General features: G+C 39.2%; 1 protein-coding gene across 3 annotated transcripts in view; it reads left to right on the forward strand.

Annotated features, from left to right (window-relative positions):
* Nucleotides 1–334: 334 nt before the first annotated feature.
* LOC309387763 (solute carrier family 22 member 2-like) overlaps nt 335–25,631 on the forward strand; it is a 31,056-nt gene continuing 5,759 nt past the window's right edge. Inside the window, exons 1-9 of one of the 3 annotated variants that reach the window (XM_081944533.1) lie at nt 335–550; nt 4,354–5,057; nt 7,670–7,773; nt 15,030–15,184; nt 18,190–18,358; nt 19,618–19,732; nt 21,410–21,522; nt 22,339–22,553; nt 23,268–23,384. In XM_081944533.1, the coding sequence (XP_081800659.1) occupies nt 4,644–5,057; nt 7,670–7,773; nt 15,030–15,184; nt 18,190–18,358; nt 19,618–19,732; nt 21,410–21,522; nt 22,339–22,553; nt 23,268–23,314 (1,332 nt within the window). In that variant the 5' untranslated portion in view covers nt 335–550; nt 4,354–4,643 and the 3' untranslated portion in view covers nt 23,315–23,384. Of the gene's footprint in view, nt 551–4,334; nt 5,058–7,669; nt 7,774–15,029; nt 15,185–18,189; nt 18,359–19,617; nt 19,733–21,409; nt 21,523–22,338; nt 22,554–23,267; nt 23,385–24,453; nt 24,563–25,631 lie in introns of those variants that run through there. The other 2 variants (XM_081944532.1, XM_081944531.1) reach the window with 2 other exon arrangements.

Below are 25,631 nucleotides of genomic sequence, written 5' to 3' on the forward strand. Positions count from 1 at the left end.
ACAATGATAATCATGAAATTTTCCTACCTGCAGATTGGGAGGAAGATGATTTTCCCAATTTACCTTTTTAATTATCTCTGGGTCTCTTACCAATGTACTCCAGGCTTATGACAGACTCTCTGACCCAGCATGGGAGGATCTGCTGCAGAGACTGTGAAATTGGCAAAAATATATTGTCCCTCAATCTTAACCAGTAGGAATCTCTGCTGCTTGCTGAGCCTTCCACACCACTAAAAATAGACCCCTCTTCTCTTGAAAATAAGCACTCATACCCCACACACATGAACAAACAGGCTGGATTACAGCTGTCTTCGTACCTTAACCTTGCAACTCTCCCTGAATCAGTCAAACAGTAGAACTTGGTTGAGAAGTAAATACTTCTGTAGGTTTAAATCTATGGCCGTCCGCTTTCTAATGGAAGCAATTCAAATTATTGTTTTTGCTTTGTTGAAAAATATCTGTGTAAAGTAAGTGAAGGGGGGGGGGGGAAAATCATCTACACTTTAAGAAAGGAATTGATACCACCGAACATCAGAAACTGCTCAAACAGGTAAGTATCTAACAGGAGGTCACAAATCTTTCTCTCTGTCTCTTCTGCTTAACCTTGTTTTTCCTCTAAAAGAAGCAAAAGATTGTCGATTTTCTTATAGATTCAAGGTAGATTTAAGTAACCAAGTCTGTTTTATTAAAAGTTCTCTTTCTACATGTAAGTAATTTTGAATGTAAGAATATAAAGTTTTAGATAAAATTTAACTTGCAAGTTAAATTATTTTTTACAACTAAATTGCAACTAAATAATAAAGAGAAAGGAATAAAAAAAGAAAAAGAATAAATACAACAAAATTATATACATAAAACAGCTTCTCACAGATGTGTATATTTGCATACACTATATTATACATTTATACTACTAGTGGGTTTCTATTATTTTTACTACCGGTCCGGGCTGAATCGAGAGCAACCCATCTCTGATTTATACATTTTACACAACAGTTCCAGTAAACATGTTACATGTGATCAATTTGAGGTTTATATGTATAATATTGCAATTTAATGCAATTTAATCTAATAGAACTATATTTCAACATGGATAGGAAATGATATCTGGTCAGTAAGTGCTGCATTTTTACTTGGAGGTTTGATTTTGAGACCAAAAGCTGAAAAAATACACTTGTCAGCTTTAATTGGAGGAAAAAAAAGAATTAGAGGTTCTGTTTTTTCTTACTTCATAAAGTGAAAAAGCAAGAAGAATGATGAAAGGGTGAAGAACTTGGAAACAAAATCCTATGACGATTGTTTAAAAGAACTGAGCAACTTTGTCTTAAAGGCAAGGCAGCTATGGGGAGACAGGATTAAGGGATGTCTCTTCCAGTGACATTCTATTAAGAGTTTATCAACCATTCATGATAAAAAAAAACAAGTGATAAACAATAGATTTTTAAAAATAAGACATTACTGGGAATAAAGTGAAAATTAACACATTGAATGAGGGGTATACAACCTATGTGCAGCCCCCTCAATACCCTGAGATGTGAAAATTATGGCAAAATAGCTTATTTTGTTTTCAAAAATAAATAAATAAAATGAGGTCAGGAAGCCTCACAAAGCAATCATTCCCATTTCTGCACCTAAAACATGTCCCAATCTTTTTTTTTAACTTCCCCCACATTACAGTACCAAAATATAGCAATTTTGCCAGTGAATCTCTAAAGCATAAATTGGGACTGTTTTTCAGAATTTGGGAGAAAGTTTTAAAAGGCATAAATGGGAGCCATCTGCTTTCCCAGGGCTCTTAGCTACCAGTTCAATTCCCCTAAACAGTCTGAATGAGCTGATATAGTTTGGGCAAATGCCATCTAATGAAGGCACTGTACAATTCATGATGATGATGATGATGATTTTACTTTTGCTTTACTTACTGTTTACTTCACTGGATTTTGGTTGTAAATGTCTGAGGATCTTGGCAGTTAGGACAGGATGCAAATGCAATAACAAATAAATGGTGCGTTTTGTGGAATTAATGTCAAAATATGCCAATCTGGATATTGTCTACATGAAAAACAGCATTTGGGGTGAAAAAGTTGCAGTATCGATTATTCATGGCTACAAATGGGCATAAATGAAAATCGGTTAAGGAAAAACCATTAAGCTATATATTCATTTTTAAAATAACGTAAACATTTCTGTCTAATTAGTAAAATTATATTAAACTGCTATTAGTGGGAAAACATTGTTTTGAAATATATGTAATACGAAATATTGAATATAATGAAATAGGAGAGGTTTTTTTAGAGGAGTGCTCAATTATGCAATAGTTAATGAAAAATGAAGATACGTTTTAGGAAAAAGTATTAATACTGCTGTGGTAGCAAGATTCTGATTGTAGAAATTCAAATTGTATTACTTAGATTTGTTAGCAGGTGCTAAATAAAAAAGTTGGAAATTAAGCAATGGAGATCCATTATGTCTTTGTTGACTTAGGTATTTCAGAAGTTAGAAGATCCCTGGATCAATTTGGATAACATACTTCCTTATTAAGAAATATGTGTATGTGTATGTATACACAGAAGGGACATGGTGGCTCAGTGGCTGAGACGCTGAGCTTGTTGATCAGAAAGGTCAGCAGTTTGACGGTTCGAGCCCCTAGTTCCGCATAACAGAGAAAGCTCCCGTTACTTGTCCCAGCTTCTGCCAACCTAACAGTTCGAAAGCACGTAAAAATGCATGTAGAAAAATAGGAACCACCTTTGGTAGGAAGGTAACAGTGTTTCATGCACCTTTGGTGTATAGTCATGCCAATGACGTGCGGTGAGGTTTATGCCTGGTGAGGCTGGTGACGTCATCAGGAAGGCGGGGAATGGGACCACGTGTGCTGGAGGCTGAGGCTGCCTCAGTCTCCAGCACACGTGATCCCATTCCCCGCCTTCCTGAGCGCGCTCCGCCGGCTCGCGCTTCGCGATCCCCAACAGCAGCTGCTTTCAGTGCTTTTCTGTGCGTCTGGCGTTTAGGATATCCAGCTATCTACCTAAACGCTAGACGCACAGAAAAGCACTGAAAAGCAGCTGCTGTTGGGGATCGCGGAGCGCGAGCCGGCGGAGCACGCTCAGGAAGGCGGGGAATGGATCAGCACACGTGATCCCATTTCCCGCCTTCCTGAGCGCGCTCCGCCAGCTCGCACTCCGCGATCCCCAACAGCAGCTGCTTTTAGTGCTTTTCTGTGCGTCTAGCGTTTAGGACATCCAGCTATCTACCTAAATGCCAGATGCACAGAAAAGCACTGAAAAGCACTTCGCCTCCAAGCCACTTCGTATTGATGATGTCGCCAACGTCGCTGCTGGGCGCAGCCGGACGGAGGTAACCAGAGTGGCGCCGAGGGGTCCGGGCGTACGAAAGAGCGAGCAAGCGAGCGATGGAGGATCAGGCAGCCTGATCCTCGGTCACTCGTCCGCCGGACTGCCTTGGCGCCACTCTGCTACCTCCGTCCGTCCGCGCATAGCAGCTGTGGCAACGTCATCAAGCCCCTGCCACTTCTGCACGTCGATTGCAGTCGCGAGGAGCGCGCAAAGTACAGCGGAGGCAGGAAGTTTATTGGCGCTTCTGAGAACCCTCCTGCCTCTGCCGGTTGCCCAGCTGGCACCGCCCCGTGCGCGCTCCTCCTCCTCCCTCCTCTTCCTCTTATATATATGAAACTCCCTCGTGGATATTATTATTTTATATATTATTTCATGATGAGAGGTGAGGCTCTGCCTCCCCTGCCTCCCCTGACCGCACGTCCCTGAGTCATGCCGGCCACATGACCATGGAGACGTCTTTGGACAGCGCTGGCTCTTCGGCTTTGAAACGGAGATGAGCACCACCCCCTAGAGTCAGAAATGACAAGCACATATGTGGGAGGGGAACCTTTACCTATGTATACACAAATACACACCCACATAGTGTCCATATTATATAATATGTATGTGATTTGTGTATATGTTGTTTGGACTTTTAAAAAATAATAAAAAAGTAGTATTACTGTAAAATTGTACTAATCTAGAGTATTAACAAGTAGCTGATAGCTCTGTGAAAGTCAAATTGTAAGAGTCATAGTACCTCTCTCCAGATTGCCAGTCTATTGCATGATGGATTTTTCCTAGAATATTCATTACAGGGTAAATTAGGGACAGCATTTGAAGAAATGTACTATGGAATGCAGAGTACGTGATTATACAAGAGCGTCCAACACTGGATAAATATTCTGGGAAGCAGGAGAAAGAGACTTTACTCTCCACCAGAGGTTTGTTGATTGCACTATTGGTGTTCACACTGATATTTGCCTTGATTAATAAATTCAGATTGTTCACTTGGTTCCAGTTGATTTTTCACCCACAAGAAGCCAGAGAAATCATGATTTCTGGAATACTTCATAGAAGCTTATTACCAAACCTGGTTGCTTGCTAAATAAGTCAAACAAGCCACTAAAGATACTTGAAGCTTACTGAGATGATCTTCCCTCTGGTGAAACATCTATAAAAATTGCAATGGGTGGCTTAATCATTCATAAATTAACTCTTTATCTTCGGGCTAAATGCCTTGTTGTATAAGCACTTCTCTTCTCAGTACAATTAAATACTGGATTGCAATTGACTCAGCCTTCACCCAAAATGCCTGACTTTGATGATCTTTTAGAACACATTGGGGAATTTGACTTCTTCCAGAAAAGGGTCTTTTTTTTCATTTGCTTTCTCTCAGTTGTCTTTGCCCCCGTCTATGTAGGAGTTGTTTTCCTAGGGTTTACACCAGAGCACCGTTGTCGGACTCCAGGAGTTGTTGAATTAAGCAACCGGTGTGGCTGGACTCTTGAAGATGAACTGAATCATACCGTTCCCAAAGGGACATCCAACGAGGATTCTTTCACCCCTCAATGCATGAGATACAACGTCAACTGGAATGAAAGTGGGCTGAGCTGTACAAATCCCCTGGAAGACTTCACCAGTCTGGAGAACAGGAGCCTCCTTGTGACCACTTGTCAAGATGGCTGGCTTTATGATGCTTCAGTCTTGTCCATTGTGACCGAGGTAAGGTCTTGCAGTTGTTTCAAATATTCAAATATAATATAAGATTTTGTTTTTTTTAAATATATGCCATGCGTCATGTTTTTCCACTTGGATTTATTCAGCAAGAAGGTAAATGCATTTCTCCCATGGCTACTACAGAGAATTCTAGAATATGCATGCTCAGTGGTTAGACTTTGTAAACATTATAAAGTGCAAATCTAAACTGATTTATCTCTCTCCATTTTTGTGCATGCACATGTGCTGTACTCAATGTTTACTTCCAGCAATTGACTGGACTAATACCTACAGTTTTGTTGACAAGATTTGGAAATGCTTTGTTACTGCTTGCTTCTTAAGGCTGAGAGGGAGTATATGGCCTTAAGATGCTCTAGGTTGTGTTGGGTGAAGCCAAACATTATTTGCTAGCATGTGAAATTAAGAATTTTATATGACAGTTTGTATATTCGGAGTTGTTTTGCATTGGGCTGTATATTGATTTCTTTTAGTCTGTTGACCACAATTTTCTCCAAATTTGCTGGCATAGCTTGATTAGAACTTTTCTTCTTTTGCTTGCTATATTTCAGTGGGTATTCCATCTCTTCCTATAGCCTTCCAAATTGATAATGACCAGAATGCTGACCTAACTTTATCTTCTAGTCCTAGAGGTTTTTGTAACTAGGGAATATCTTTCCAGGCATTCTGGATGTTGATGTCTCTACTGTACTCCTCAACATACTCTTTCAATTTTTGTTTGATTGCTTTTAAATTATTTGTAATCTCTTCACTGCAGTCATTCACTGAATTCAAGGTTGGAATTAGCTTAGAGATGTTTTTTCCATGTCTGTTTCCATCTTCAATGTCTTCACAGATACCGTTATAACACATTTCTGGTCTATTCTGATACTTGCTTGAAAACTCATATTCCATAAGGGAGGGTAATCAAAGATGAGAAAGCATTTACTGTTTATGACATTAAAGGATCCACAGGATAAATAACTCGATTAAAGACAGCCATAATGTGTTGACTACGTGTATGCATGTTATATAATCCAGCATTAATATTGTGGAAGGTATCTATATCCTCTATAGTTATAAAGAAACAAACTTGTTATTTTTAAAAATGCTGAATTGTTATTTCCTCATTTTTAAATCCCTTTGCCATGTTTTCTGAACTTAGTTATTTCCTGGACCGTGACTTGCTCGTCTGGAGATAAGAGTGGAGGGCCTTCAATTGCTACAGTTTAGTTCTGCACTGTTTGTCTTGCCTAACCTTTCTGCAGAACAATCAGTCAGCAACCCACCGTTGATCAGGGCTCCTAGCAGTGGTGAAATTCAATTTTTTTACTACTGGTTCTGTGGGTGTGGCTTGGTGGATATGGCTTGGTGGGCATGCCAGGGGAAGGATACTGCAAAATCTCCATTCTCACCCGGTTCCAGGGGAAGGATACTGCAAAATTCCCATTCCCTCCCTACTCTTGGGGGAAGGATATTGCAAAATCTCCATTCCCACCCCACTTTGGGTCAGCCAGAGGTGGCATTTGCCGGTTGTTCAAACTACTCAAAATCTGCGCTACTGGTTCTCCAGAACCTATCAGAACCTGCTGGATTTCACCCCTGCTCTTAGATATCATTTCTGAAACCTCTTCCCTGACAGTCCCAATTTCTGTCACTAAACAAAGCAGGTATTAAGCGAAACATCAGGTACTGACAGCATTTCTGGTAGTCTCCATCGCAGTTGTTAGAACAGAACCATGCTGTCATTAGGTGATTTGCTCCTCCTGCCCTGATGCTCTCACTTCTGCTTCAATTCCTCTCAAATGTCTACCTCCCCCCATCTTTGCCCTTTTGACTGCCCTCGTTCTGCCATCCCTGCTGCCCCCAACTGACCTTTGCCATGTTCTTCACCCAGTTGGCAAGGCATGCCTGGTCCAGCCTTTCACAAGGTAGCTGCTAGCCATGTGAGGCCTTCCCAAGGCTTACATGAACATTTTTTGTTTCGTTTGCAGAGTGAAATTTCCCAGTAGCTATAACAATAGCAAAAGCAATTGGACTTATATACCGCTTCATAGTGCTTTACAGCATTCCCTAAGCAGTTTACAGAGTCAGCCTGTTGCCCCCAACAATCTGGGTCCTCATTTTATCGACCTAGGAAGGATGAAAGGCAGAGTCAATATTGAAATAGTCAGGATGAAACCCTGGCTGTGTATAGAGTTAACCTGCAGTATGGCATTATAACCACTGTGTCACCACAGCTCTTGAGGAGAAGTCATATATTTCTGGCAGAACACAAGTGAGATAAGGGGGAAAAAATTAATTAATGCATGCATGCATACATACATCTATACATACATTTTGCCAAAGAGTATATTCCTTTGTCTTCCCTAATTGCTTGAATCCCAACAGAAAACTAAAGGTCTGACCTATTCAACAATAATTTAGTGGAATACAACCAAAAACAACAATTTGAAGTTGTTCTCCTAAATTTGGAGCAAAGCAGTTGGCAGGGAGGGTTGTGGGGATGAATCTGGTTTATTTTGATTTTATCTGCTTTCCCTTTACTTGTAGATTTATCTCTGAACTTAACTGTCTTCATGATTAGAACTAATTTTACTTCTGATTCTTTGTCTCCTCAGTTTAACTTGGTTTGTGGAGATTCCTGGAAACTAGATGTGTTTCAGTCAGCTGTGAATGGTGGGTTTCTGGTTGGATCTATATTTGCTGGTTACCTAGCGGACAGGTGGGTTCATCATTCAATTTTGTTAAAACTAAATACGAATAACAGAAAGTAAGGATTGGTGAAATGAAAAAAAAATCTGTTCTGAAAGTGGGTGAAGAAAACTAAACTGCCTCCACTAAAGTGGAAGTTTTTAAAAATAAGGGAACAATTGATTTGGGATGCAACTGAATTGAGACAATACTGAAATGAATATTTTAGAGATTGGTTCCAGAATAATAGTGATTACGTCAAAGAATCAAGTTGAAACAAATGCTGAGAATATTTTTGACTAAGAAAAAAAACTTTATGGGTAATTATAAAAGCTGTGAAAATGCTGAAAGCTGGGAAGGCTGCAAAAAAATCATACATCAAAGAAATATTGAAATATGGATGTGGTTAGCTGATGGTGTGTTTGTGTACTTATTCCTGCCCCTATTTCTGCTGGTTTGAAAAATGTTACTCCTAAAAATTGACTTTGCTTGTCAGAAAGTCACAGAAGATGATCGTATAAACCCAAGGCACCTCCACCATCATAAAAATATGATTCAGTTGCCAAATATATGGATTTTGATCATGTGACTACAGGGATGCCACAGTGATTGTAAGAAAAATGGCCATAAGTCACTTTTTTCAGTACTGCTGTAACTTTGAACGGTCACTAAATGAACTCTTGTCAGCTGAGACCTACCAGTATGGAATGTTTGTGAGAGTATGGAATTGAAGTTTGATTGATGAATGCAACTACATGCGGTGTATGATTTAAATAAAATATGTGTGACAATACATAAAATGCACAGGAGGTTAGATAAGTATCCTTCTCTATTTAATGTCTTTATGAATAAAAGCATAAGGAATATTTGTGATGGTGATGGATTGGTAGAGGATATGGATTCAGACATATTGTTTTGTTGTCAGTCGGGACCTGAATATGAAACAAAGCAGACGGTTCTGAAAAGTAACATACCAAAGACTAAAGTAATTATATTTGACAAGGGAAATAGGTTCTACCTCAGACGTGGTATTCAACAGGTTCTGACCAGTTCTGGAGAACCGATAGCAGAAATTGTGAGTAATTTGGAGAACTGGTAAATACCACCTCTGATTGGCCCCGCCCCTATCTATTCTCTGCCTCCCGAGTCTCAGCTGATCGGGAGGAAATGGGGATTTTGCAGTAACCTTTTCCTGGAATGGATTGGAAAGGGAGATTTTACAGTATCCTTCCCCTGCCATGCCCACCAAGCCATGTCATGCCCACCAAGCCAAACCCACAGAACCGTAGTAAAAATTTTTTGAATCCCATCACTGTTCAACTTGTGCTAGCTTTTTGCAATTTATGAGAATAGATCTGCATATGCATATACAAACTTGTATAATGTTGGTTTTTACAGCTGGTGTCAATCAACCAATGATGAGGTTTGGGCTGAATAGTCATGTCTAGTTTTCTGGTGCTGTGCTCATTTTGAAGATACCCATCCACAGCTGCCTGCAAACATCAGGATGTCAGAAAACTAGACCCTGGCCATTCAATTTGAAACTTCATCTCTGGTTGGTATTTGTATAAAATTATACATACACTTAGACTCCCCATATAGGTAGTGTATATGGGCATTTCTGGATACTTTACATTTCTAACTGAATTGAAGAATTGAACATTTGATAATCTAAGTGAGTTTAAGCAAAGCTTAAAAAGGTAAAGATAAAGGTTCCCCTCACACATATGTGCTAGTCGTTCCCGACTCTAGGGGGTGGTGCTCATCTCCATTTCAAAGCCAAGAGCTAGCACTGTCCGAAGACGTCTCTGTGGTCATGTGGCCAGCATGACTAAATGCCAAAGGCGCACATGGAACACTGTTATCTTCCCACCAAAGGTGGTTCCTATTTTTGATGAATTCACTTAAAAGCCATGATTCACTTAATAACTGCAGTGATTCACTTAATGACAATGGCAAAAAAAGGTTGGGCACAACTCACTTAAGTTACTTAACAGCCACCTCACTTTGTAGCAAAAGTTCCAATCCCAATTGTGATAGTAAATTCAAGACTACCTATAATACCCCTTTTCCCTGAAAATAAAACCTCCCTGGATAATAAGCCCAATCGAGCTTTTGACAGCATGTGCTAAATAAGCCCTCCCCCAAAAATAATCCCTCCCTGAAAATATTACAACATAGCAGCAGCCATGAAGTGACCAAGCTCACCGCCTCCTGCACCTCAAAAATAAGAACATCTCCCTGAAAATAAGACCAAGCGCTTATTTCGGGGGTCAAAAGAAAATAAGAGCCTCTCTTATTTTGGGGGAAACATGGTATCTATTTCAGAAGTATTGTAAAAGAACAGAATAATGGACTAACATACAACTACAGGTGAAGTGTAATATAGAGGAACAGACCTTTATGAAGTTTGGAATACATCTGCATATAGAGTTCATGTCCTACATATTTTCTAACTATTCTGAATTGGACTGAATTGTCACAACTTAGGAAAATAACCTTACAAAGAATTATCTGTAAAAAAAATTCCAATATTTGGGAGGTTTTGATGGGAAGAATAAAAGATTAAAATCTGGCACTCAGATCTTGGCTTGCAATGACCTTGTACTATTTTATTTGCTTTATGTACAAATCTGGCACTCAGATCTTGGCTTGCAATGACCTTGTACTATTTTATTTGCTTTATGTACCTGTAGCAGGGGTGGGTTCCTGCCAGTTCTAACCTCTTCTATAGAAGAGGTTCCACAAATCTACAGTGCCGTTTAGAACCGGTTCCAGCTCCCCCCCCCCCGCCCGTCCGCACATCATCAATATGAAGAGCGAGAGGAGGAATTCTGGGAGTTGAAGTCCACAAGTCTAAAAGCTGTCAAGTTTGAGCATCCTTTTTCTAAAGGGTTAGGGGTGCAAGGGTCTTATAACTTGACAGCTTTAAGACTTGCGTGCTTTAAATGCCAGAGTTTCTGAGCCAACATTTTGGTTGCTAAGCAAGAGCGTTGTTAAGTGAGTTTCACCACATTTTACAAGTTGGCCACGCCCACCCAGTCACATGGCCAGCAAGCAACTCCCACCCAGTCACATGGCCAGCAAGCCACTCCCACAAAGCAGGCCACACCTACAGAAGAGGTTCTAAAAAATTTTGAAACCCACCACTGATCTGCAAGTACCATTGTTGTTTGACCTTTTCCTTGTTAAGTTTCTTAAAATTTGTTTAAAGCTTGTTAAAAAGACCAGTGGTTTAAAAAAAAAACACTTTCCTCTGGATGAGGAGAAGAGAGGATAAATAAAATAAAGCTTTATTTATTTTTCTTTCCATGGTGCTTTGTTCTTGAATATGATGTTGTTTTCCAGTGTATGATTCTCAATGGGATTTGTTAGTTTAGCTGAAAGCAACAGGGATTCCGCTATTCCTAGCCCTAAGAAGCTAAAAACGTTCCCAGTTCCTTCTCTCACATTTCCTGCCAAAGCTGCACCATCCTCCTAGTTTTCATTTTTTTAAACTTTATAGAATCCCTCTCGTCTTCAAACTCTTACCCTAATACTCAAATTTTCATCCAACTTTTAAAAATAAATATATATGCATTCATGCTAGCATGCTTTCAGGATAAGCATTTATTTGCAAAGTGCAGAAGAGTAAGAAGCAATAATAAAATATCTATGGAGATTCTCAATCATCCAAGTCATGGTTGTCCCAAAGGTGCTTTTTTCCCCAAAAGACAAATGGACCTAATTTTCTTTGAAAATGTTTCACTTCTTATCCAAGAAGGTGAGGGAAACAACCCTACCTATCTTCTGTTTACAATGGAGTCTTTTCAGCAGTCCCAAGAAGGTCCCATACCCATTTACACTCTGATTCAGGTGACCCTGAGGACACAGAAAAACCCACAAATAGCCTCAATGACTCTCAACGAACTAACAACTAGATGACTGTAAAGAAGTCAGTCAGAACTGAAGAAGCTTTTTGGATTTCCAATGTTGGATTTTTCTGGATTTTCAATTTCCAAAGAACAAAGCAATAAAGTCCAGTTGTTTTTTTGGAAACAGAAAGAATTATTTGTATTTGTAGCAGTGAGGTTTATGGCTGGTGAGGCACTGACACAGTGGTGGGTTTCAAATATTTTTAGAGTTGTGGACTTCAACTCCCAGAATTCCACAGCCAAGCATGCTCAGTTCCAATTTAAAACGACACCATTTGTTTTTCTTTGCAAAATAAGTTTCCTTTTTTCATTTTCTTTTTCTTCTCCCGTCCCCTCCTTCCTCCCTCTCTCCCTTCCTCCCCCTCTCTCAAACACACACACACACACACACACACACACACACACAAGGTAGATTGGACTAGCTCTCCTACCCCCTTCCCTCTCTCGCTCACTCTCAAACAAACACACACACACACACACACACACACACACACACATACACAAAAGTTGGATTGGATATCTTTTCCAGTGGCTTGAAAGCAGCTCCTCTGCCAACCCCCCCATTCCCCTGCTGCCTTCTCCAAACACCTCCACCATTGCAAATGCAGCCTGCTGTCTGGGTGGGAAATGCCTGGAATGCAATAAAGCCCACCCACTCACCTCCTGCTGGCAGGCTGGGGTGAGAAGAGAGGCAGAGAAGCCGGAGGGGAGCTGATCCGAGCCTTCCAAAAAAAAGAGGCTGGGGGAAAGTGTGTGTGCTACAGCATGGCTCTTTGCTTGGCTTCCGTGGGTGACTCTGCTTAACTGTTTAAAAAAAGCCTCTAAAAAAGTGCCCTCTACTATGAGGCAGGAGAACTGCGTGCCTCACCTACATCAGGAATTTTAAGGCTTTTCACCCTTGCTTAACTCTGCTCGAGTGATCATAAAACGCCTAAAGACAGACTAGATGAGGCATGCAGTTCTCCTGCCTCATAGTAGAGGGCGCTTTTTAGAGGCTTTTTTTAACAGTTAAGCAGAGTCATCCACGGGGCAGCAACTAGCTCAGCTTTTTCCTTTTACATTTTCTTTTCATGATGAGAGCGGCAAGTCTGTGCCTCACTTGCCTCACCTGACTGCACGTCACTGATTTGTAGTGACAAAAAAAAACCATAATAGAAAGTGCTTAACATAGTTCGTTCTCTCCCTGTATTCCTGTCTGTGGCAAACATCTTGTAAAATCAGGAATAGATGGCCCATCGCCTTTATGAATACCAATCTAGCAACAACATGGTAGAATTTCAATGTCATGATATTGTTAGAAGAAATATCCATCTGGTTCAGTTCCAAGCAGGGAAAAAGAACTGGAAACATGAAGGCTGATGGAAAAGATGGTTTAATGGTAAACAGAACCACCGAGCACATGGTCCTGGTGCAGCTGACTACATGGAGTGGAGAGTGAGGGTTATTTATATCCTCTCTTGAGCCTTGCCCTTGAGCGTCCTGTTCCTGTGCAAGAAATGTATTCTATTGGCTCTAGTCAGACTCCCATGGGGCCATGTGGAGGTCATGTTTGTCTAAGTCAAGTGGTTGAAGTCTGGAGGGTGATGCAATGTCCCCAGGTGATGTCCCCTGCTGCTAGATAATCCTATTATGTCCTGGAGAGTCATGTCTTAATCCCATCACTCTGGAGCTGAAGGTATTTTGTTTTGTAGATAGGCTGGCCCAATCCTTCTCAATGGGCACCAAATATTTGCTGAGAGCAGGGAGCTGAAGCTCTGAGTTTCTGTCTCCCTTAAGATTTCTCTTTCTCTTTCAGGGAAAATGAAATATTCTACCTATTTAATATTTCCTAAAATATTTCAGTTTTCTAGTGGGGTGGGTGCTAACTTTTTACAATTGTTTGTTTCTCTCTCCCCAAATAAGGTGGGAATTGTGAATTGTAATTAAGGTGACAATTTTTTCCCATTTTACTCACAAATCTGAAACAGTTCCTAATTATCTCCTGGATTTTAATCATTTGTGGGTAATGATTTAAGGGTAAATTACTTCTGTTCCCACACTTAAAAGTCTAGGTTATTGCTTTATTAAACCTATGGAAATTGTTTCGACATATATTTTGATTTAGGGTTAAGTCAAAACTTTTCTCTCCTTGTGCCAAATACTGCTGGGGCCTCATTTATTAATCCGTATTTTAAAACCATTGCTTAACAGCTTTTAAAAAAAGAACATGTACTTGAGGAACAAACATACATTCATGCACATTCACATATGTATATACACTATGTCCCTTTGACTGATAGGTATCAGGATTATTGAAATATTTTTTGCCTTCTCTTACAGGCTTTGTAAAGTTGTACTATTCTTAAAACTGGTGAATAAATAAAATAAAATTAGAGTGCAGGTACAAAGTCTCATCAGAGAAGAATAATAGAAAATTGGACCTACAATGCTTTATATTGTTGTGAATATTGCCTCCTTGTGTTCAGATTCAGTACTGTTAATCAGACACCACGATGCAGGCTGCTTACTATTGTGGAACGAAAACATTTATTCGTTTAGACAAGGCTGCTCTGCTAGTGGTTTATTCAGCCGAGGCAGGGATGGATACCCCATAATCTATTTTTATTCATGGTGTTCAAGAAAATCCTTAAAGTAACTCAAAACTTTAGTTTAGGACACTACATTAATCTAGCATGGGCCTAGGAAGTGTGGTATTCAGTGTGTTGTAGAAGGACAGTCATAATCTTAGCAGGATGTATTAATTTTAAATCATCAGAAGCCTAATTTATTTGGGCAGAATATTTTATATGAGCAGAACAAATGTTCTGTGAACTGAGGCAGAAATGCTGAGCCTAGAAAGAGCTAAACAAATTTGATAGAATGAGACAGTTGGAAGGTACTTACTGAGTCCATCTCCTACTCAGGGCGGAACAGGTAGCCCTTGACTTACGTTTGATTAGTGACCATTCAGAGTTACAACAGCACTGAAAAAAGTGACGTGTGACCATTTTTCACACTTACAACCATTGCAGTAGCCCCATGGTCACATGATTTACATTTGGATGCTTTCCAATTGGCTCATGTTTATGACAGTTGGAGCGTCCCGGGGTCATCTGATCACCTTTTCAAACCTTACGGCAAGCAAAGTCAAAGGGAAAGCCAAATTCACTTAACAACTGTGATACTAACAACTCTAGTGATTCACTTAACAAAGTCATAACGTGGCTCAAAACTCGCTTAACAAATTTCTCACTCAACAACATAAATTTGGAATTCAATTGTGGTCATCAGTAGAGGACAACCTGTACCCCTAGGGCAGCTTAAGTAGAGCTTCAGCATATGATTTTCCTTGCATCTTTCTGAGCATGTGTATCTATTGCTTTTCTTAATGCAGATTTGGACGGAAAGTAAGCCTTTTAATTTCTGTCCTGGTAACTGCAATCTCTGGAGTACTTGTTGCCTTCTCACCAAACTACTTATGGTCTGTGATATTTCGTTTCATCCAAGGCCTGTTCAGCAAGGGCAGCTGGGTGGCCGGTTACAGTTTGCGTAAGTATGACACTTTCCTATAGACTGGAATTCTGCGAGAAGACAGAATTTAAATATTAGTGGAACCCATTTAACTCTTTTAAACATTTTTAAAAAAGTGTTAATCTTTAACACTGTTTCCTAAATTAGTGTCAAGTCTAACTCTAATAAAGAGTCAAGTCTAACTCTAATAAATCAAACCTATTCTTGGAACTCAAAACTAAAATTTTGAATACATTTAATAATTCCAGGAAAAAGATGGTCTCTGAAGCTTTAAGAAATCATTTTACATTAGATTAAAAAAAAGATAAAGATTTCCCCTGCCCAATCATGTCTGATTCTAGGGGCAGCAGTGCTCATCTCCGTTTCTTAGTTGGGGAAGCCAGCATTTTCCAAAGACTTCCGTGGTCATGACGATATGCCAAGGAACATGGAACTCTGTTATCTTCCCATCAAAGTAGGAAATATTTATCTATTCGAGAAGTATTTGCATGCTTTTGAACTGCTAGTTGGCTAAGTTGGCGGGAGCTGGGGCAAAAACGGGAGTACCACCCTGTAGTACGTAGGTCTTAAACTGCCAACCTTTTGCAGCCTTATTAATTTGTGATACTTTTACTACAATATATATTAATATAGGCTTCCTTCTCATGACCAGATTAAATTAAATTTATCCATGGTGATCTAACAGCACTGTTTCCTAAATTAGTGTCAAGTCTAACTCTAATAAAGAGTCAAGTCTAACTCTAATAAATCAAACCTATTCTTGGAACTCAAAACTAAAATTTTGAATACATTTAATAATTCCAGGAAAAAGATGGTCTCTGAAGCTTTAAGAAATCATTTTACATTAGATTAAAAAAAAGATAAAGATTTCCCCTGCCCAATCATGTCTGATTCTAGGGGCAGCAGTGCTCATCTCCGTTTCTTAGTTGGGGAAGCCAGCATTTTCCAAAGACTTCCGTGGTCATGACGATATGCCAAGGAACATGGAACTCTGTTATCTTCCCATCAAAGTAGGAAATATTTATCTATTCGAGAAGTATTTGCATGCTTTTGAACTGCTAGTTGGCTAAGTTGGCGGGAGCTGGGGCAAAAACGGGAGTACCACCCTGTAGTACGTAGGTCTTAAACTGCCAACCTTTTGCAGCCTTATTAATTTGTGATACTTTTACTACAATATATATTAATATAGGCTTCCTTCTCATGACCAGATTAAATTAAATTTATCCATGGTGATCTAACAGCACTGTTTCCTAAATTAGTGTCAAGTCTAACTCTAATAAAGAGTCAAGTCTAACTCTAATAAATCAAACCTATTCTTGGAACTCAAAACTAAAATTTTGAATACATTTAATAATTCCAGGAAAAAGATGGTCTCTGAAGCTTTAAGAAATCATTTTACATTAGATTAAAAAAAAGATAAAGATTTCCCCTGCCCAATCATGTCTGATTCTAGGGGCAGCAGTGCTCATCTCCGTTTCTTAGTTGGGGAAGCCAGCATTTTCCAAAGACTTCCGTGGTCATGACGATATGCCAAGGAACATGGAACTCTGTTATCTTCCCATCAAAGTAGGAAATATTTATCTATTCGAGAAGTATTTGCATGCTTTTGAACTGCTAGTTGGCTAAGTTGGCGGGAGCTGGGGCAAAAACGGGAGTACCACCCTGTAGTACGTAGGTCTTAAACTGCCAACCTTTTGCAGCCTTATTAATTTGTGATACTTTTACTACAATATATATTAATATAGGCTTCCTTCTCATGACCAGATTAAATTAAATTTATCCATGGTGATCTAACAGCATGGAAGCTTCTGTTCCTGCCACAGTCCCAATGCCAAAAATCAGTGTTGTTCCTATTGAATGTCTACAGGACACATTAGGAATAAGGAATGGTGGATTTCCCCAGGCTTGTTTCCCTCTTTTCCTCTCCTGCCAAACATTATCACCTGGGCGAAAAACATACATCAATCATGAGGAGGTGGGATGACTAGACTAGTTTTTTCTTGGAGACTTGGCAGGCATAGATGGACAACTCATTAAAACAAACTTGAAAGTTTTCTAGTGTCCAAACAAGAATGTCCCTAGATAACAGTTCCCAGAAATCATAAGTGAGGGTGTGTGCTCATACCAGCCTGAAGTGGCCAATAAGAGATTGGGTCCTAGCTCCCGGGAGTCAATCTGATCTCATAAGATACAGAATAGTTGGTAAAGCATGCCAGAATATATTCACATTAAAACTGTTTTTGGAGAAATAAAGGGAGAAAACAGCCGTTCAAAACCAAAATAGCCAAATATGAGTTAAAGCTACCTTTGGTACAACCAGGGATCAAATGATGGCAGCTGCATGAGGACATGGAACAAGGAAGATGTTGGTGGGTTATATTTATATTGCAATTAGCCACAGATGAACAAAGGCTAAAAGAGGGTACAAATACCTCTTGTTGCAACAATGTGGATTTAACGCAGTGAACAGAGTTGGTTCGTTTGTAAGTTTAACATGTTTTTTAGGCTGCTTCTGAATTTTTCTGCCCAGATCTCTGGATGATTTTGTCCACCAATTTAATCCAAATGTTGCATTAAATTGAATCCGGAGGCACCTCATGAATCAAAACCAAGGGATAAGACAGAACCTACAGCACTAATTTTTAAGACATCCCTTACAAATCATGGCAAGATGGGCGGGAACAAATTAAATAATTATTTAAATAAACAGGCAAATAAAAAGCAGAGTCATTAAAGCACTATACCTCCTAAGTTGGACCCAGAGTTCCAGGAGGATGTCATGGTTAATATTACTAAAAGCAACTGAGAGACCAAAGAGATCATAGATATTGGTAGACTATGTATCATTTCCATCATTTTCACCCAGTTTCAAAAATGATCTCCCTTATTAGTTTTTTATTGTTTGAAACAAATGTGCTTTCCACCGTTTCTTTTGCTTACAAGCATTCTTTCTAATCAAAGCCTACAAATAAGCTATTTGTCAATTAAGAATTAATATGGAAAGTCCTCATTTTATTTTCCAGTCACAGAAATTGTTGGCCCAAGCTACAGGAGGACTGTGGCCATTCTCTATCAAATGGCATATGGTTTTGGCCTCCTCATCCTCAATGCTTTGGCTTATGCAATTCCCAACTGGAGGTGGCTTCAACTTGCTGTTACTCTTCCAATGTTCCTCCTCTTACTCTACTACTGGTAAGAACGTCTTGCTCAGAGTCAGTCATTTGCCTATAATATCCAAGGAATAGATTCTATTATGGAACAAGGGAAGATTGGGTCTAGTGGAATTAGGATAGGGATGGAGAATCTCCTGGTGATATTAGATTCCAACATCAAGCAGCCATATCCTCCATGGCAATTGTGAAGGATTGTGGAAGTTGTAATTTAACAACACCACGAGGCCCATAATTACTTGCTTATTTCTAATAAATGAGTCAGCTTGGTTCCCAGTAACTCATCTTCCTCTCTTCTGCACATAAGTGAATTATTTCTATTTAGTGGCTGTTTCCCACAAATTACTAAACCAGTCTAGCCAAAATCATGGTTGCCACCAGATATCCTAAGAACTAGAGTGGTGAAGGATAGACTTCGAGATGAGTTTATTGTAATAAAAACATTCTCCTTTTTGAGAGGCATGTATGCTGAGATTGCCTTAAAGCAGTGGTTCTCAACCTTTTCTTCACTATAGACACCCTTTAAATACTTTTTGTGGCCATGGAACATGACCATGGAACATGACCCCCCCAAGACTTAACTCAATATTTAAATCATAATATTTCTTCAAGCCTTTGCAGACCCCCTATGATGACATCGTGGCCCCCAGGGGTCCACAGACCACAGGTTGAGAACCATGGCCTTAAAGAATGATTATCTAGTATCAGCAGCCTCCCCTGCAAAGCTTTATTTTTATTGCCAGAAGCCAACAAAGGCTGCAAAAGGGTGTGTGACCAATAAGAGGCCACTCCAGCTTCAAAGGTTGTGCTGCCTGTGACCTCAAACAAGCCACCTTTGAGTAAAGGAGTGAAGGAAGCCAAGAACATGTAGTCATAGTCATCTATTTCTCAAGAAATAAACAGAAACCCATCCACCCCTTATCATCCTACAAGAATAAAATAATGTTTGTGTGGCATCCAACAATTGATTTGTGAATAACCAGGTACAATAGGTAATTTTCACTGCTTGCTTCTCCTACATCTCCATTTCCTTCTGAACTATGTTACTGCTGTCTAACCTGCCCCGATAAGCATAGCTAAGGATGTATTCCTTTTATGGAATAATGATGTTCATATCACATGACAGTTTACACCACCATAAATTGGTTATATCTTTAAAGTGCAACAAGCCTATGTTAATTAATGCATGTAGAAGAAGGTAGATGTCTGGTCCCATCCTATGAGCTTGTTTTTTGCCATGAGCATTTCTGGACCAGATCAATGATTCCAGTTCTTTTGTAGGTGCATCCCTGAGTCACCCAGGTGGCTGATCACTCAAGGACAGAATGCCCGAGCTATGAAACTCGTGGATGAAATTGCTAAAAAAAATGGAAAAGTTGTACCAGCCTTTTTTGAGGTAAGTCTTAAACACTACAGGTGCCTACTTATTATTGGTAGGCTATTGTCATAGGATGTTGTCGCAGTCTATTGATCTTTTTCTGATCTTCTTCTTCCTCTGCTTCATTAGATGGATTTGAATCTTTCAGTGGTGGATTTGACCAGACAGATGGATACACATTTACACTGCCAGAAAGATGCATCTACCATGAATGATGGGGCTTGATGGGATTTTAATATTGTATTATTTTTCATTAGGAAACCTGAAAGAACAAATTAGGGATAGATCATCATGGGAAAAAAATCTGTGATTGCTGGGAATTGAAAGTGACTTGATGGTACATAAACAGTCAATTGTTTTTCAACATAGTCTGGCAAGTAATATTGATTTTGTGGACTGCTGAGAAGGATCCTTGAACCGCACTTTGAGAAACACTAGTATAAAGATGAATGAAATGTACACACTTGACAAAAAAAACTAGAACAAGTAGATGAATTTACTTTTCTTGTTAAAAATATTAACTAAAGGCGGAAAATGCATGGAAATATTTTAAGACATGCAAATACTGGTAGAATGTCATGTTTTTGGTTCTCAGGAATGAATTTTGAACAATGCTAAAAAGTTGCATTCAAGAGCTTGTTTCTCTCCACTATATTATAGAGAAGTGGGAGTTTAGTATTTATGTACTTATTTCCATTTCTAAAGCCCTCCAACTTCTTGACTTCTCTGAGCAGCATATGAAATTAAAAGCAAAGGTAAAGAACAACATCAGACATCAGAAAAGGGAGATGGTCATCTGATGGAACAGATATAAAAGTATGTCAGCAAAAAAGATAAAACTAAGTTGACTATAGTAGGAGTTGGCATCAGACAGCTCTTGTAATTATCCAAAATGGAAATGATTAATCTAAAGAACAAAGGTCTCAAAGTTCTGATTGATGATATTAATTAGATGCAAAGTGAGGTTACAACACATGAATTCCAGCCTGTACTCTATTTTCAAATAGGAAAATTATACTCAGGCAATATAAGCAGCAATGTTCTGGGTCATTTTCTCATGTTTTTGGAGTAAAAGGGAGGCGGCTTTGTGTTTGCATCTATTGATAGTCTTACAACAGACCATAAGACTTTTTATCAATGTGAAAACAAAATCTCATGATGAGATATTTAAAAGATATGTACAGCAAGAGAAAAAGCTATAGGGTCAAGGATGTAAAAGTATGAATGAATGTAGATCGAGAAGGAAAGTGAGTGAAAAGTTTGAATGAATGTAGAGTTGGTCATAGAAAAAGAATGAAAGAGGGTTACATTTGCAAAATGAATATATAAATGAAGAGTCAGGTGCATCTGCAGAGGCTGTGATTAACGTCAAAATGGTGGGTGTGAAAGCTCTATCCCTTTTACATGTGATGCATTAGATACATGCTAGAAAAGGACTTTGATTGCCTGGTCACCTGCAATTTTGCAGGATTAACTGGAATGAATGTAATCCTCAAAGAGAGAAGATGTTGGGCTTGATGTTAATTAGCTTTAACTTTTTTCTTTTAGGTTAACTTTTTCTTATCTCATGCCTTACATTTCTTACTCAATTTCTGTTTTCAGCATAACGTTTATCCTGAACAAAAACAATGTGATGGATATGTATGTATTTATCTTCCTTGTCTTTTTATTTATTTTGCAATTGTTACCTTATAGAATATTAATCTTGAAGAAGAACAGGTAGAAGACACAAAGCTTAGCCCTTCACTGCTGGACCTTGTGAGGACACCACAGATGAGGAAATACACATTAATTTTGATGTATAACTGGTAAGAGGCCATTTATTTCATGCATTTCTTTGAATCCTTGTTTACTTTAGCTATGCCACCTATGTTGGCTCTATTGGTACACAACATAACCCTAATATGTTACATTTACAATTTTTTGTATAACTGAGAGTTAGGTAAACCCTTGGTTAGAGTTCATATTTTGCTTGAAGCTCAGAGTCCTCTGCTCATTAAAAAATTGGGTCCATATTCTTAGAACATTATTAGTGGTAAATAAAAAACCAAAGCCACAAAAGAACACAGTGTCTGGATACCATCAAAACTGACACCAATTACAACATACAAAAACTAAAAGAAGTAGTGCAAGATTGGAAGATGTGAAGACACTGACTGGCTCATAGAATCGCCCAAGTGTTGAACATGATTGAATAGATATCATCATCATCATCATCATCATCATCATCATCATCATCATCATCATCATTCTATAACATTAAACCTTGCTCCAGACAGTTCTTTTTTTTCCATACTGAGTGTTCTGAATACATTGGAATTGTATCGCCCTGAAAACATTACAGTTTGTAGAACCAAACTCTTCTTAACAGTAAACATCGCAGAAGACAAAAAAGCTTCTACCGTACTAACAAAACTTGATCATAAACCAGCTTGCTTATATTGGTAATATAATGTGGGATTGACATGTCAAATCTGGAGCACTGATTTTTTTCAAGGCTTGTGGTTCTATAAACTGCTTAGAGAGACTTTTATAAAGCACTGTGAAGCAGTATATAAATCTAAGTGCTATTGCTAGGCAATAAATCTAGCCCCAATTAACGGTTGTTCCTCCTCTTTTCCTAGGTTCACAAGTGCCATAATGTACCAAGGACTTATTATGCACATAGGAGTTGCTGGTGGAAATGTTTACCTGGATTTTTTCTATGCCACCCTTATTGAATTTCCAGCTGCTTTCATCCTCATCATTACCATAGAGCGGGTGGGCCGTCGTTATCCCTGGGCAGTTTCTAATCTGGTGGCCGGAATTGCTTGCCTTGTTACAGCTTTCAGTCCAGATGGTAAGTACATAATATCTGTCCATCTTTTATAATTGCCCTGACCAAAGGCAGCCTGAGGAAAATGCTGCAAGAATTTACTTTAGCAAAATGATGGCCACAGGCAGCCTTTCTGCAGGGGCATCAAGAGGAGCAAACCCAAGACGTTTGAGGGTCACTTGATAAAGAGAAAAAACAAGCTATGCACAATATGGATAAAAATGATGGTGATCTTAGTCATCACGATGATGAATAAAGATGTTTGAGGGATTCAAGTTTTCTGAACTCTGATATAAATGGACTGAACCACTTCACCAAAGCTAATATAGTGGTCAGAATGAAGCTATCTGGTGGATTTCACACTTACCTTCAGTGCAAAAGAATATCAAATAGATTTTTGAAATTTATTTTAAACAGGCATATTACATATATCATTAAATAATTAACAATGGCATATTTAAATGGATTTTCTAAGTAGTTGAATGCAGAGATGGATAGTGACATGTATAAAGGACATGATTAGAAACAAGCCATTTATTCTTTCACTACTATATTTATTGCTTATGTGTTATTAATATGTCCTAAGGGTATCTTTTCTAATTCCTGCCTAAATCCCCTTCCATCCAATTTGCTGTAATTCTCCCAACAGTGGAGGATTCTAAGGGGCATCATCTCTCCAAAACTCAAGACACTTCTAGTTATGAACAGATAACAGACTTTTGTTTCCCTTGTTTACAGAACCAAAAGTTGAGAACATCCCTTTCTCACTAATTGCACTAAACTAGTGGAAGGAAAAAGAAAGGAGAATGAACAAGGAAGTAAAAAGAAGAGAAGGAAAGAAGGAAGGAGGAAGGAAGGAAGGAAGGAAGGAGATTATAATGAGAGTAAGGGAGGGTCTAAGGGAAGTCCTGCCTTAGCACTTGGCCACCAAAGGTGCCCCCAACACAAGTGACGTCAAGCTGGCCACCCCCACCTTGGCCACCTCCACCATTCCTTCTCCGATCACACCCCCTCCTAGCCCACCTGGAGGTCAAACACAACCCTGATGCAGCCCTCAATGAAATCGAGTTTGACATCCCTGCTTAGGGGGACTTATCTTTACCACTAGTTCTCTGGGAAATTGCACAGGTAGTCCTTACTTAGTGACTGCCTTGGACAGTGACCATCTGCATTTATTATGGTGCTGAAAAAAGGAACTTTGCTACCAATGCCCACATATATGTCATATGTTTTTCTCCACCTCACCTCCAGAGTAGAGAGATTGCCTAAACAAGCTATCTCTTCCTGAGCTGCTTTTTTCTACAGTGGAGTGAATCTCCCCAAAATGCTCAGGCAAATTAACAAGCTCACCTGTGACCTTAATTGATTAGAATTCTTCTATGGCTTGCACTGCTGCCTGAAACTGATAAGCCTCTAATCACTTGCATGCTAAAGTCTTTTGTTTGCCTCCTAAGCTCTCTGCTTTCAACTGTAGGTCCCATTCCTTTATATATCCCATTGCTTGCTTGCATACTCTCTTGTAATCCTTCCTGTCCAATGAATGTAAATACAAACATTAATTCTCTTCTTGCTAATTGTTCCAGTGCCAGGTGAGCATTTCAAAGGGTGGGAGAATTGGGTAAAAGGATTATAAGATTTATCCAGCTTCCTTGTGAATTGAGTTCCAGGAACCTACCCCACCATTTAGCTTCATCTGGCTATTTAGAGCTGTATCCTTCTGATGCAGTAAAACAAAGGAAAGCTGAAGTAAAACAATTTTGAGCACAATTGTGGTGGTGTGATTTTTCACTGAGCGACCACTTCCCAGTTGTCCCAATTCCTGTTGTGGTTGCAAAATGAGGACTACCTATTATATCACCGGTATTAATCATCTTTGTGCAATAAATTCTTTTGGGTAAACTGTGTACATATGCTTTCTTTTCAGATATGCATTGGTTAAAGATTATTGCAGGTTCCTTTGGCAGGTTAGGAATTACTATGGCTTTTGAAATGGTCTGCTTTGTCAATGCTGAATTGTACCCAACATTTCTTAGGTAGGTGCTGCTTCAAAGAATGTCTTAATGTAGAAACTCTGTATCTTTGATTACTCAACTATCACCAATTTTGAGGCACTATCCCTCTGAATTAACATCAGAAATAGAATTAGCATGGCAAGCCAAAGTGGAGAAACTTTGGAGATGAGGCAGGACAAGGCCAATGGCATCTTTTTCCATGCTTAAAAGCCAACTGAGGGAATCTTTGCTCAATACAGGGGATGAGATGGTGGCCTTCAGCACATCTAAGGGAGGAACCTTGGTCTCACCAAGAGGGAAATAAACAAGGTGGCAGCTAGAAATAGTGGCAGTTTTGAACTGGAATGCCGTAGAAGGGAGTATAACAGTCAGTCGATGGGATGGCTTGGAGAAGCTGAAGCACATCAGCTGACTGTCTTCTTCATGAATCTGTTCCTCCTTGCTTTGTATCCATATTTGTAAATAAGCCTAGGACATGAGGTCTGTAGTTGTCCTGGATGTTTCTATTAAAAAAACAAATCAGCATAAACCTCAAGTTAGAGTGGTCTCTCCCTTTTGCTTTCTCTGATAGCTCATTTTTAGTAATATTTCTTTCCATTCTGTCAGGAACAACATTAATTTCTTGTAAAAAATAAATCAAAAAGGGTTTTTAACTTTTATGCACTAGATAGACTCAATCAGTGACAGCTGTTTCCAGCATGGAAGGGATCACATAGAAATAGCTTGTCATGGAGCTGTGAAAGGCCTTATTTCAGGACTATAAACAGGAATTGAACTTCAGGCCTTTAAGAGTTAAGCAACTAAGACGTGCAATAATCAAATGTGTTAGTTTTCCTTTTCCCCACTTTCAGTTCCTTTAAATGTGAACCTCTTTACTTTTCTCTAAAGAAGGAAAAAAGGAAAATATTGGTAAAGTTGTAATTTTTAAAAATAATGCCTCATGAACCTACCTCTGCGGTCGACTTCTCATTATTCAGAGAATCGGGTGATCTTAAAATCAGATCTCCCCCAGTCCTTTTGCAGGATATCAGTGGTGGGTTACGACCGGTACGCCCCGGTACGAATGTACCGGTGCCTGCCGGAAGCACCG

Source organism: Natrix helvetica, assembly GCF_964273705.1.
Source record: "Natrix helvetica genome assembly, chromosome: 2".
Lineage (NCBI taxonomy): Eukaryota > Metazoa > Chordata > Lepidosauria > Squamata > Natricidae > Natrix > Natrix helvetica.